General features: G+C 44.8%; 1 protein-coding gene across 2 annotated transcripts in view; it reads left to right on the plus strand.

The window, feature by feature from the left end:
* Nucleotides 1-10,107, plus strand: part of slc8a2a (solute carrier family 8 member 2a) — a 29,277-nt gene extending 19,170 nt beyond the window's left edge. Inside the window, exons 2-8 of one of the 2 annotated variants that reach the window (XM_010793641.1) lie at nt 3,067-3,484; nt 4,440-4,577; nt 5,617-5,844; nt 5,930-6,202; nt 6,835-7,269; nt 7,728-8,089; nt 9,975-10,107. In XM_010793641.1, the coding sequence (XP_010791943.1) occupies nt 3,146-3,484; nt 4,440-4,577; nt 5,617-5,844; nt 5,930-6,202; nt 6,835-7,269; nt 7,728-8,089; nt 9,975-10,092 (1,893 nt within the window). In that variant the 5' untranslated portion in view covers nt 3,067-3,145 and the 3' untranslated portion in view covers nt 10,093-10,107. The remainder of the gene's footprint in view (nt 1-3,066; nt 3,485-4,439; nt 4,578-5,616; nt 5,845-5,929; nt 6,203-6,834; nt 7,270-7,727; nt 8,090-9,974) is intronic. The other variant, XM_010793640.1, reaches the window with a different exon arrangement.
* Nucleotides 10,108-14,137: the final 4,030 nt, after the last annotated feature.

Below are 14,137 nucleotides of genomic sequence, written 5' to 3' on the forward strand. Positions count from 1 at the left end.
ACCGACAGAGACTCTCATGGGCCCAGCAGATCCGTTTGAGCAGGAACTATTGGATATACCTTTTCTCTGTCTGACCTGCGCTAATCGATTGGTGGTAAGCAGTCAGGGTTCAGCAGCGAGAGGCTGCTCTTGGCCAGATTGCATGCAAGCCTTACGGATGAGAATCAAGATTTGGTTAAATTCTTACCTGCCTGGCTTTTGGACGGGATTACCTCCACGGTTTGTTATCCCGATCCTGATAGACCCAGGTCTCCCAAGATTCCCATTGTTTTTCGATACCACAACCATCGGTGGTGGTCCGTCTGGGCCGTCAGCCCTGCTTCTCACCCCAGTGTTTGCTCCAGAACCGGTCCCAGCCAGCCCGATGGTTCCGGCCCTGGTTCCGGCCGAGAGAGCCATGGTTTCCGGCTTCAGTACCCGGCCCCAGTAGACATGTCCCAGCTTCAGGTACCGGCCCAGTAGCCATGGGTCCCGACTCCAGTTTTTTCGGCTCCAGGATGGCTTACCGGCCAACGCAGCTCCCCGAGTCCTACGGCCGTACCGGCCGACCTCCAGCACCCGGGCCTCGTCTCCTGTTTGGCTCTCCAGCCGACGCCAGCTCCGCCGTGGTCCTGTCGGGGTACCGACCGACTCAAGACCCTCCTCAAGTCCTCTCTCAAGTCATCTCTCAAGCATTCTCTCAAAGTCTCCTCTCGAGTTCCCTCTCAAGTCTCTCTCAAGTCCGCCTCTCGAGTTCCCTCTCGAGTCATCTCGTCAAGTCTTCCCTCTCCAGTTCCCCTCTCAAGGACTCCTCTCGAGTTACCTCTCGAGTTTCCCTCATCAGGTCACATCTCGAGTCCCCTGTCTCAAAGTCCCCTCTCGAGTTCCCTCCAAGTCATCTCTCGAGGGTCTCCCTCTCGAGTCCCCTCTCGCAATTCCTCTCGAGTCATTCTCAGTCTCCTCTCCAGTTCCCTCTCGGCGGGCTCGAGTCAGCCGTCTCGGTTACCTCTCGAGTTCCCTCTCATAGTCCACCTCTCGAGTTCCCTCTCCGAGTCCCCTCGTTCAAGTATTTCTCCGTCTCCTCCCAAGTCTCCTCTCGAGTCCCCCTCTTCGAGTTCACCTCTCGAGCCCTCTCTCGGAGTTTCTCTCGAGTCCCCTCTCAAGTCACCCTCAAGTTCTTCTCAAGTCACCACGCCTCGACTTCCCTCTCAAGTTCCTCTCGGTCTCCGTTCAGTTCCTCTCGAGATCCTTCTCCAACGTCACCTCTCAAGTCAACTCTCAAGTTTCCTCCTCGAGTTCCCTCCTCAAGCCTCTCTCGCAGTCCCCAGTCGTGTCCTGTCCGTTGGGGGTCCCCGCTGACTATCTCTGCCGGGGGTCCCTGCCAACCCCTCATGTCCTGTGCCGTTGGAGGTTCCGCTGGGGCTCCTGCCAACCTTGTGTCACTGTCCCCGTTGGAGGTCCCCGCAGACTACTATTCTGCCGGGGGGTCCTGCCAGCACCCTATGTCGCTGTCCCAGTTGGGTCCCGCCGACTACTCTCCCTGCCGGGGGTCCTGCCAACCCTAATGCGTCCCTGTCCCGTTGGGGAGGTCCTGGGCCGACTACTCTCCTCCTGCCGGGGGTCTGCCACTCCATGTCCTGTCCCCGTTGGGGGGCCACTGACTACCTGCTTCTGCGGGGGTCCTGCCAACCCTATGTCCTGTGCCGTTTGGAGGTTCCCGCTGGGGTCCCTGGCAACCCTGTGTCCTGCTTCCCATGTTGGAGGTACCGCACGACTACTCTTCCTTGGCCGGGGTTCCTGGCCAAGCCCTAGTGGCCCCGTTGGGGTCCCGGCCGTCAACTCTTCTGCCGCAGGGTCCTCCAACCTATGTCCTGTCCCGTTGGGGGTCCCGCCCGTCTACTCTTCTGCCGGGGGTCCTGCCAACCCTATGTCCAGTCCCGTTGGGGGTCCCGCCGTCTACTCTTCTGCCGGGGGTTCTGCCAACCCTATGTCCAGTCCCGTTGGGGGTCCCGCCGTCTACTCTTCTACCGGGGTCCTGCCAACCCTATTTCCTGTCTCGTTGGAGGTCCCACTGACGACTCTTCTGCTGGGGGTCCTGCCAACCCTGTGTCCTGTTCCGTTGGAGGCCCCGCCATCTCCTGTCCTGCCGAGGGTCCTGCCAACTCCTGGTCCTGTTCCATTGGGGATCCTTCCGAGGCCTATCCCACCGGCTCCGGTTCCTGTTCGGCCGACACCGGGCTCTGCTCGGCCTCCTGGAGCTGTCTGGTCTTCGCCCTCGAGCCGGCCCCCTCGAGAGCCGCAGTCCTTCGCCCTCGAGCCCGGCCCTCTGAGAGCCGCAGTCTTCACCCTCGATCCCGGCCCCCTGAGAGCCGCGGTCTTCGCCCTCGAGCCCGGCCCCCTGTAAGCCGCCCTCGAGCCCGGCCCCCTGAGAGCCACGGCCTTCACCCTCGAGCCCGGCCCCCTGAGTGCCGCGGTCTTCGCCCTCAAGCCCGGCCTCCTGACTTTCCCGGCCGCGGTCTTCGCCCTCAAGCCCGGCCTCCTGACTTTCCCGGCCGCGGTCCTCGCCCTCATGCTCGGCCCCCTGACTTTTCCGGCCGCGGTCCTCGCCCTCATGCTTGGCCCCCTGAGTTCGCCCGAAGTGGCCTTCGCACCTCCATAACCCCTACCTTGGACTCTGTCTTGCCCCCGGGCCGTCCGCCAGAGTCCCCCTTCTCGGCTTCTGCCTTGCCCCCGGCCGTCCGCCCGAGATTCAGTCTTTGTGAATAGTTTAGCCTTGAAATAAAGCATTTGGGTCCTGCTTCCTACACACACCTTAACACAGACGGACGGACACACAGACACACGGACAGACAGGCAGACACACAGGCAGGCAGGCAGACAGACAGACGGACAGACAGACAGACAGACAGAAACACAGACAGACATGCTGGTGAATTGGCTTAAAATCGAATAAACCTAGAAATAAACAATTGTTTGACGTTTCAAACGAGTTAAAGGGGAATCGAAGACATATTGAAAATATAATATTAACATACCTTCATTTGTTATTTAAATGTGTTATTCCCCTCTGTATCTCTTTCTCCACAGTAACGATGTGCCTTCCTCTGTCCCCCCAGGAGAGTCCTCTGACACAGTGAACCCCAGGCCCCTCCAACTCAGGGATATCATGGGACCCCTCCCTGTACACTTCTCCCCGCTCCTCGCCCTTATACTCTCCTTCCTCCTGGCCCACCCCTGCTCCTCCATCAGGCCTCAGGTTGTGGAGCGAGCGTCTTCCCCCGAGCAGCCTCAGCCCTCTGGTAACACCACGGGCAAACCTGTGTGTGCGGGCGAGGTGGTGTGTCGACCCGGGGTCCTGCTGCCGGTGTGGCTGCCTCTCAACCCTCCGCTGGGTGAGCAAGCGGGGAGAGCTATTGTCTACTTTGCGTGTCTCATGTACATCTTCTTAGGCGTGTCCATCATCGCAGATCGCTTCATGGCATCCATAGAAGTCATCACCTCCCAGGTATTATTAAACAATGTTGCCGCTACTTTTTCGATAGTGAAGAGTGCTTTAGTCCCATTCTACTCTCTATGACTGTGACTGACCCAATAAGAATCAATTTCAATGTGCCCAAAGTGGTTCCTGGTAAGCAAGAGGAACAAATCCAGTAACACCATTTAAAGGTTCTACAGTATACCGCATACAGTTATTCACATAAATTAAAACATAGATTAGTGTCTATTTCCCACTTTTCCCCCTGCAGTGTACTGGTGTTTCAGCAGCGGGCCGCCAATGGGCTGGCCCATAACTGTATATATACTGTATGCCTGACAGATAGAGATATGTGAAATGCCCTAAATCAAGAATTCATCCAGCAAGTGGGGATTTTGGCTTTAAGAAACTGATGGACAACTGGCTGTCGTATATAAGTTAACTATCCGTGGATAATCACTAAGATCATTTCAAGACTTTCACTCAGATTATAGTGGAGGGGATTTGGATACCAAGGAAACCTCTCATATATATATTATGGTCCTGCACAAATCTGAAGGGGCATTACCTTGTGAGGTGTTTACGTAAAATAAAAAATAGTTAATCTTTGACACCAAAGTACATTCAACCTTAAGCTATTGTTATTAGGTGTTACCATGGGAACTAAAATGGAAAACAAGTTATAATATAATGATGGTTATAATGGATCTTTCTTTTAGGAGCTAAAGATCTATTACCACTTCATGATGTAACCGTCTAAAATCAACTCCACATCAAATGCTCTAAGTTATATCTACCAGTACTCAAATTAAAATCATTAAATGGACACTCCTCTGAACTGCATAATACAGTACAAGATGTTTTAATGACTTTATGAATGTCATCATATTGTGGCACTAACGTTGATTCTAATAACAGGAATTGTTGAGTATGAATTCTGTTTGAATGGCATATTTGATATGTTAATAAACGTGTTTGATTGCAGGAGAAAGAGGTGACCATCACCAAAGCTAACGGGGAAACCACGGTGACCACTGTGAGGGTCTGGAACGAGACCGTGTCCAACCTCACTCTCATGGCCTTGGGCTCCTCGGCCCCTGAGATCCTCCTCTCTCTTATTGAGGTACACACCGCCGTTCACATCCCTGTTGTCTTTGAGTTTGTCTTTAAAAATATATGAAATGTCACTTTCTTACTAACATGAATGCATTGCTAAGAATAACACAAATAATCAATGACTTGTAGTTGTGTATTTTACATTTATCAATGAACAAATTAATACAATAAGTAATACTGTTAGTGAATACAAATGAGAGTAAACTCAAGGCACAGTAATATGTTCATTATTAGGGATTGCAACAACCAATGTGAAGAAAACATATTTCATATTTATTAGGGCTATCAACGTTAACACATTAACGCTTGCAATTATTCTTGAAAATTTCAATCAGATTACCAAAACGGGGGCAAGCTTTCTCCCGTAATCCCAGCACAGATTCTTTACCTGTGTGATTACATGGTAAAGAATGACTGAGGACATATCCCATTCCCCGGTGTGATGAAAACTAAATAAAGCTTCCAGATGGAACTTTAGATGAAAGAAAAATTGTGAGCACTTTAACAAACAAGCTGTTACAGGCAAATGTTACTTTTTTATAATTTGTGGAATTCATGTGAATTATTAATTAGACTAAGAAATAAACTAAGCTGAGATGTTATAATAAAGGTAATACACCCTCTTATTTATCTTAACAGTTTTTAATGCATTTCTTTATTGCATCACCACATGTGTATTTGTTTTATCCCCAAAATACAAGTAGATATTAGCATTTTAAACTTGTGATTATGAATGATTAATCACAAGTTTACATTATTATTGTGATTAACTAAATTAAAAATGTTAACCAATTGACACATTGATTTATTCCTGCTAATAAATAAATATTCTCTATACTGTCTCTAATATAGTTAATTTTCAGTTGTTTGTCATATTCTCAAAAAATGTAATATACATTTCAAAGTAGCCCTCTTTTATAATTATATTGTGTTGTTTTGGTTGTTTTAAGGGTATTGGGGATTCCGTTTCAGTTAGAATTAAAATAAGAAATGTTTGATATTGATCTATGTGACGTTCGTCTTTTTCTGTCCTTAAATGTTGACAGGTGATCGGGCACAACTTTGATGCAGGCGTGCTTGGGCCGAGCACCATAGTGGGCAGCGCTGCCTTCAACATGTTTGTGATCATTGGTATCTGTGTGTGGGTGATCCCGAACGGAGAGTCTCGCAAGATCAAACACCTGCGGGTGTTTTTTATCACGGCCTTCTGGAGTATTTTTGCCTACATTTGGCTCTACCTCATACTGGCTGTCATCTCACCTGGGATCGTGGAGGTTGGTTCAGATGAATACATATATAAATCAATTTCTAATAAATCAAGTGTGTAAACAGGTAATGCTCATGGTGCCTCTTTTGCAGGTGTGGGAGGCCATAGTCACACTGCTCTATTTTCCGGTGTGTGTGGTCTTGGCTTGGATCGCTGACCGTCGCCTACTCTTCTACAAATACATGCACAAGCGTTACCGCGCCGACAAGAGGCACGGCATTGTTGTGGAAATGGAAGGTGACCTTGAGCCCAAGGGCATTGACATGATCATGGATGGAAAGTTGTCGGACGGTGCTTCGTGTGCCGGAAACTCTTCCAGTGTCTCTGTGCAGACAGGCAATGAGCTGGACCAGAACAAAGACGAGGTGAGACACGTAGGAGAAACGCTGCTGGAGACACACATTGCTAGACTGGAGAGTAAATGGTGTAAAATCATAGATTTTGTCCTCTTTAATTTCATGATGTGTTTTTGTATCGGTAATAGGTACAAAAAGTAATTCATAAAAAAGTAATAATAGCACCTTAATATACAAAATGGTTGTTTTTTTCATTTTAGTTTGGGAACATATTTTCTTTAAGTGGCGAGAATTATCCTGAAGTATTTTTAAAGGCTTTTAAAAGAAGGAAGACACTGTCAGGCCCACTAGTGTATCATGTTTTCTAACTTTTAAGATACTTAATTTGATTTTCAGGTTTCCTTTGAGCTAATACCAGCAGGGGTCTGAATGTCAGGACTGCAGACAATTAGGTGCTTCCAAAGTTTATCTTAATAAAAATACCTTTTCATAAGAAAATATTACCTCAAGAAACACCAATACTTTTGTCAATATAAACTAAGCCATCACAATCAGAATTCTACATTTTTCCCTGTAAACATTTGGTTTTGTGACAGATGCTCAATATAAATAAGAAAAAAGCTGAATAAAATACATATTATTATATTTTGCCAAACGTACCCCTTTAAAATAATTGTGCATTATTTCCCTCTCTTTGATAGGTGGTCCGCATCCTGAAGGACCTGAAGGAGAAGCACCCAGACAAAGACCTGGACCAGCTGATTGAGATGGCTAACTACTCAGCCCTGGTCCACCAGAAGAAGAGCCGCGCCTTCTACCGAGTCCAGGCCACGCGCCTGATGATTGGTGCCGGCAACGTATTAAGGAAACACGCTGCCGAACACTCACGGCGCAGCGCAGGCCAGGATGCTGACAAGGCCACATGCTCGCACATTTGTTTTGAAAGTGCACAGTTCCAGTGCACAGAGAACTGCGGCTCTCTGAGCATCGGGGTGATCCTTGAGGGGGGGACGGGCCAGAACACTTTCTATGTGGACTACTGTACAGAAAACGGCTCTGCTAATGCTGGGGCAGACTATGACTTCACTAAGGGAACACTGGTGTTTAAGCCGGGGGAAGGCCGCAAGGAAATCAAGGTGAGCAGGGGAAAAGGGGACTGTTTTTAAACGTTGTGTTCTTTTTGTCTTGCCTTTTTTACCCATGAAGAGTGACCAGAGGTGGGGGAAGAACTCAGATCTTGTACTTAAGTAAAAGTAGAAATTATAGAGTGTAGAATACTCTGTTACATGGACAGTACAAGTAAATGTCCTGATTTCAAAATGTTACTTAAGTAAAAGGACAAAAGTATAAGCATCTAAATATACTTAAAGTACCAAAAGTAAAAGTACTTATCATGCAAATTGGTAATTTTAAGAATAATATATATATATATATATGATATGTTCTGATTATAATTATTGATTAATTAAAGTGTTATCAAAGCTGGTAAAGATGCAGCGAGTTTTAAAGACGTTGTATACTGCATGTTAGCTTTCAAATGTATAAAGTGTATATACTTAAGTACAGTACAGTGACTATACTCTGTTCTCTCCAGGTGGGCATCTTGGACGATGACGTCTTTGAGGAGGACGAGCATTTCTTTGTGCGTCTTCAGAACCTGAGGTTAGAGGAAGGTGGAGGTGAAGGGACAGGAACTCCACCACAGGCCAGGCTGGTGGAGCCCCTGCAGGCCACCATCACTATCTTGGATGATGACCATGCTGGCATCTTCACCTTCAGCCAGCGCGTGCTGCGGGTCAGTGAGAGCACCGGCACGCTGAAAGTGACGGTGGTGAGGAACTCTGGCTCCAGGGGGACCGTCAGTGTGCCGTACCGTACGGAGGAAGGCAGTGCCAAGGCGGGGGTGGACTACGAGGAGGCCAGAGGAGAGGTGGAGTTCACCAATGAGCAGACCAGGTAAGGCCCAGTCAGACGTGTTCACTCACATCAAAGCCCATTGGCTTCTCTGTGCCACAAATACATAGTTACATTTTTAAAAGCAAAATGATTTCCTAAACATTTAGTTCTGGTAGTTTTTAGACAGAAGCAAATGTGTTGAAGATCTGGTGCCCTGGTGAGTGTTTCAGGAAGTATGACAGTGTTTGTGAGATTGACTCAAAATGAACTATAGGATGTGAAGATGAAGAAACCCTTAACAAAATTCTGGTTTCCGACTTTGAATGAAACTGTAACTTGTTTGTTTTCATCTTTTGGTTTATCAGACACTCGTTGAGATTAGATTAGATTAGGTTATCTTAAACATTCACAAGAACCCAAACAGCAAAACAGAGACAACACAACTAGATGGAGTTAAAAACCTGAGATAATGGAGCTGATGAATCTCCCAGTGGACTGCAGGACTCTAGTTAGAGAGTAGATTGCAGTTCCTCCCATTTAAAATGTGAAAATCTGAAACCAGTTCCGACAACATCACAGCATGCAGTACAGGTATCTAATGTTAAGTAGTAACTAGAAGTTGTACTGTTGTTACTAGATTCAAAGAAAGACAGAGATGTGAGGTCTTTTGGTTGCTTTAATGTAGGTATAGTTGGTTGTTTAGAATGAATTTTGCTGCATTTTCTGAAACTGAAATATGGTCTGACAGCCCCTGATACCTGGTCATTATGAACACAAACACATGAGGCAATGCCAAGAAAACTGGACACGGGGAGATCTATTTTGTTATTAGCTAAATGAAATCAAAAATAAATCAAATGTATGGATTCAGTTTCATCTGTGATAAATACCAGTAGACTAATCAATGTTTTAATCAGTGTTCTATTAGCTACAATAGACCAGGAGTGTTAAAAGGACTGCACCAAATCATCAATCAGTCCTAACAACATTCCATAGGCAAGTAGACATCACACTGATTCAAATGGCAGGGAATTATATATCTGCCACCTGCACATTTATGGAAGGTTCATTTTTCCGAACTTAGATAAAAAAATACACACAAGTTGATAGGAGGAAAGATAAAAACGAATATATTCCCTCGATCGGTCCGAACCAGGTTATGTCTGCAGCATACGTCGACATGCTGATCTAGCCAGGCTAAAAGAGAACCTCGCTTACACACTAATCCGGCTTCACAGTACACCCCTCAGTAGTGCTCGCGCACAGCTCGCTCAGTGCTTTTATATTGATACTACTTTAAACGATTAGTGCTTCTAAGGAAGGGGCACCTGACCCTCAGCGGAGGATTACCAGGAGGAGGAGGTCCTATTAGACCACTTGACACCTAAAGATAATCCCGTCCCTGATCAGGTGTGGGGAACCTCCAGTCAACCCATGTTAACTGACAGATCCTTTTCCCATTAAACTTTCAGGTTATATAAGCTGTGTTTGCACATGGTCTAATTGTACACTTAGTGAAAGACTCTGTTATGTAACATGGCCAATGAATGGATGCGTTACAGTCAAGTTAATTAGACTCCTGCGGGGACCATTAAGCTATGTGTGTATTGATACTCTCCTTTCATTTTGTCAGGAATTCCTTTTTCATTTTCCTCAAATGAACTTAACAGACATTGGTTAACCAGGCTGTTGTTGTGCTACAAGTCATTATGTTCAGCGCCATTTCATTGGCACACTGAGGAGTAATAGCACACTATGTCTAAGCATGAATTATTTAAAGGCCCATTGTGATGAATTATTGAGCTCACTTCAATTTGTGATGTGATTTAGATAGTAGAGCAAATGTTCAAGATGTGGAGGTATTGTGTATCAACTGTATGCTTCGTAGTAGTTATGGCTTCTTTCTTTGAATAAAAAACATGTATGCATGCTTTCATATCTCCAGTCAGGTCTTACAGGTGCGCATTATAAATGTGGCGGAGTACGAGAAGCAGGAGAACTTCTTCATCGTGCTGGAGGACCCAAAATGGTTGAAGCGGGGCCTCTCTGGTAAATGTTACTAAAACTAAAATCTAAAATCTCATTATTCATTTATAAGGGACTAGTTTTAATCATGATAAGGTAATGCTGATTATGTCAAAGAGGAATTGTTCATTTCACACACAATAGATGGCAGTAATATTTCATATCTAGTGTCTAATTATACAACAGCAACACATGCGGCTGAATGTTTGGCACCTGCATCAGAGTAACTAACTGCATTTTAGATGTTCTCCGAGCACGCTAATGTACCCTGCCCTGATATTAGTGTTCTTATATTGTAATAAATCAGTGTCTGTCTTTCTTCACAGCCCTGCTGCTTAACCAGGGTAAGATAGCTTGGGTGTTAAAGGTGCAATGTGCAGCATTTATAAAAACCAGCATATTCAAATTAGCCAATAACCAAAAATCTCTTATTTTGTCTTAAAGGGGACTATGCTAAATCTGCTTTTTCATGTCCCTTCTCCATCAACATGTGTCCCCTCTGTGTAAAGAGATTCTGAAAGTTTCAGGAAAAAAGATTCTCTCTCTTTTGTCCTGATCCATTTATATAAAAACCTGAAAATGAGCTGATCAGATTTTGGCTGCTTTATGATGTCACAAGGTTTTGTTGGGTTGTGTAACCATTAGCCAATCACCAACCAAGGTAACCCCCCCCCCTTATCACCTGAATCTCCTCCGAGAGCACCATTGTGTTCTTTTTAACCAAATATCTCTCAGAGGGGCGTGGGGAGGGGCTCCTTATTTTCATCTAAAGTAACAGACAGAGAATCAGCACTTTTGAAACAGTGCTGAAACAGAGGGGATTATGGGTAATGCTGCAATGATCTGTTTGGTGTTTGGAGCCAAACACTTCAGAGACATGTTTTGTATATATCTGAGACCTATTATATAGTGATGAAAAACAGTATAATATGGTAGGCCTTAAATAAAAACTCTAGAATCAGCAATCACTTCATTGATTACCGTAATTTTCGCGACTATAAACCGCACCTGAATATAAGCCCCGCAGCAGCGCATACCACTCTCGTTTCCACTTTTCTTTTGCGCGCTACCTGCTCCACTCTTTTCCGGCCTCCAGCTTTCCTGCTGGAACCCGCCGCTTTAAAGGTGGTGGTTCCGCGGACCGGCCATAGAGCCCATAGAGCTTAAAGGTGTTTGGCCGTAGGCTGTAAAGATCCATACGATTAGACCGCACCGTTTATATAAGCCGCAGCGTCTTAAAAAAGGGAATAAGCGCGGCTTTATTAGTTCCGAAAATTACGGTGTTAGTTTGGCAGCCAGTTCACGCAATAACTACAGCAATAATATGTTTATCCTCAGGACTCAATTAAATCTGGTTGTACTTACAGTTTGTTAGAGGACGAGGGTATAGGCTATGTCCTGAAAGTCCACCATTGAACAAAGAGACAGAACCCCAATCACTCCTTATAATCAGAAGCTGACTGTTGTGCAGAGACGTATTTAACAAGTATCAGCCTGGCGTGTAATTCAATTGGTACAATTAAAAAGAAAAATGGAGTAACCGATAATGAAATGGACATTTGCAGTTACAATGTGCCTAGAGATATACCTGTTTCTTCTACATTTGCGCAACTTAATTGACTCGTGTCGGATATATGCGGTTGGGCCGAATTAGTCTTCACTGGAGGCCCGTTTATCTTGTCTGGCCTTGTACAAAAGCAACATGTACAAATAAACATATCTATATTACTGATGCAACATAACATGATACAATACTGTGTGTGGCTCAGTAAAGTGTTTACCTGTGTATTCTGCTTCATTTAGCACACGCTGCTCCTCTCCTGTTGGATCTGCCAAGATTACTACACTGTATCCCAAGGGTGTAAAAAAAGACTGCAATTTAACTTGTATCATGAGGAATGACTGCACGTCTGTGCCTAGAGTGAGCTGATTAAATGAAAGCTCCCATCGAGCTCACAGAGACGTCACTTCACTTCTTTTCCAATTACAGTTTTAAACCACTGAACAGATTCATTTGAGACTAAGAACAAACTGAGAGCTGGAATAATATACATATAGGACTTTACAAGAAAAAACTTTATATAGTCTTACCATTTCAAGTCGTTGTGTTTTCTTTGTTGTTGGCCCAAGTGTTTTTGAGGTACTCCTTCGACTCTTGAAGGACTACAGAGCGCTTCCTCAGTTGATTCTGGAGCTCTTTTTTGAGGTGTTCTTCACCGTCTCCCTGGCCCTCGTTGCGCCTTTATTAGCCTCGGCGTTCTCCATGTTTGAAGTCAGGTGTGCCTGTCGCGCCTTTGCGTACTCGGGCAGGAGAGACCATAACCCACACTTTGCGAATGTGTCGTTAGAGGCGTAGCAGCTTTCCCCGATGTCAGCGAGGCTTTAGAGCCGTGTTTCGCTGGCCGTCATGAAGAAAGATGCCATTTGGTCTCCATACGGTTACATTCCTTATTGTCGCTGCGATGGATGGGAACCAGTCATGACAATAAACCATTAGCCAGACCCTAGTGATTTGCATAAGTATACTTCTGTTGGTATTCCGAATGATTTGTTAACATTTTCTACCTGAATGACTGAAGGACATTTAAGTCGTTTTTCTTCAAGGCATGGTAGTCTTCGTGTGTGGCCGTGACTTTTCTGTTTCCGAATGCGTTTACCGTTGGTTTGGCCAACTTTATTCCTCTCCTCAAGGGTCTACTTGAATTTTTTGTTTCAGTTCCTTTCCACAGATGTCTCTTCTTTCCTCCCCTCTCAGGCTTTTCATTATCCACTTGCGTCTTATGTCCTTTTGGGCCCTCTCCACCGCAGCAGGTCTTACAAAACTCATGAAATTGTCTTTGGTACTGGTTAGGAATCTGCAGTAAAAAAGAAGAAGATATGAGACTGGAGACACTTTTGAGGCCAGCAGTTTATAGTATTACAGAATAAACATTCTGTCAACCTTTGCCATGGCTGCTCTAAACCACATTAAATGACTCAGTTTATGGCTACAATAAATGAGGGCTTACAGGTCCTTGTAAAACTGGAAGGAAAGCTGAGTCCATACTCTGTACAGAAGTTAGATGCAGTACAATGGAGCTGTAAGCCTCTTGCTAACTGCTGCAGTTCCGATTGACCTACATCTAGACAAAAAGCAGCGTGCAGGATCGAAATGCTTTGAGTCACTCATGCTATTTTCTGGGAGACAGTGGATTACTCTATTCAAGTTGAGAGCTTCGTCATGCCCCAGTTAATATGTACCTCTGCGGTATGCAATAAGGACACATTAAAATAAGTCAAACTGCGTGCGTGTCAGCTGGATTTCAGAAGTGTGTAGAATGATAAGAATTTCGTGACACAATTTTCCCAAGATGCAAGGAAAAGGTACAAGCTGGAGATCTTAAATGGCTGGGAACATGTTGATTTAACAACAGAGAACTTTATTAAAATACAAGGATTTGCTGTAGTATGGAACCATATCTAAGACCATAGTCATGGCGCTCAGCATTTTGACAGCTGTCTGTTACTCGTCATATCATCTGTATACAGCCGTATATACTCCAGGACAACACGTGAGAAGGTTTTGCAGTGATTTCCACCAGTTTTACTATCATGTATTCCACAATAAGCTCAGTAATTACTGCGTTTTGGAGTGCAGCATCGCCCGTTCACAACGACATCAGTCTTCTTTTCAACGGTTTCCGTCCATAGCATTTTCCATCCCAACAGGCTTTCTCCAAAATCCCTCTGTTGGAAAACATTATCGATTAAGTCCACTGAATTAAATCTCTAACTCAATTATCACATGACAGAATATGTTGTATTATTGGTTAATATACAGTGGCTTTGGATACCACCTTTCGGTTATTGCGATTTCGGGGTGTATATTTCGATTTTAGTTTAACATTGATTTTATACTTTCTCAAGTGTTTAACTATGTAAAATGCATTTTATTTTGAAATAAATGTGAAAATGCATATCAATCAATGATTCATTTCCTATTGTAAATCACATTGTTCATACATTGCTTGTATGAAAGTGGCTATATAAATGGATCATAATATGTATTTCCAACTACTGCTATGTTTGTACTGTAACCGTAAC

Source organism: Notothenia coriiceps, unplaced genomic scaffold (genome assembly GCF_000735185.1).
Source record: "Notothenia coriiceps isolate Sejong01 unplaced genomic scaffold, NC01 NC01_scaffold00037244, whole genome shotgun sequence".
NCBI classification, from domain to species: domain Eukaryota; kingdom Metazoa; phylum Chordata; class Actinopteri; order Perciformes; family Nototheniidae; genus Notothenia; species Notothenia coriiceps.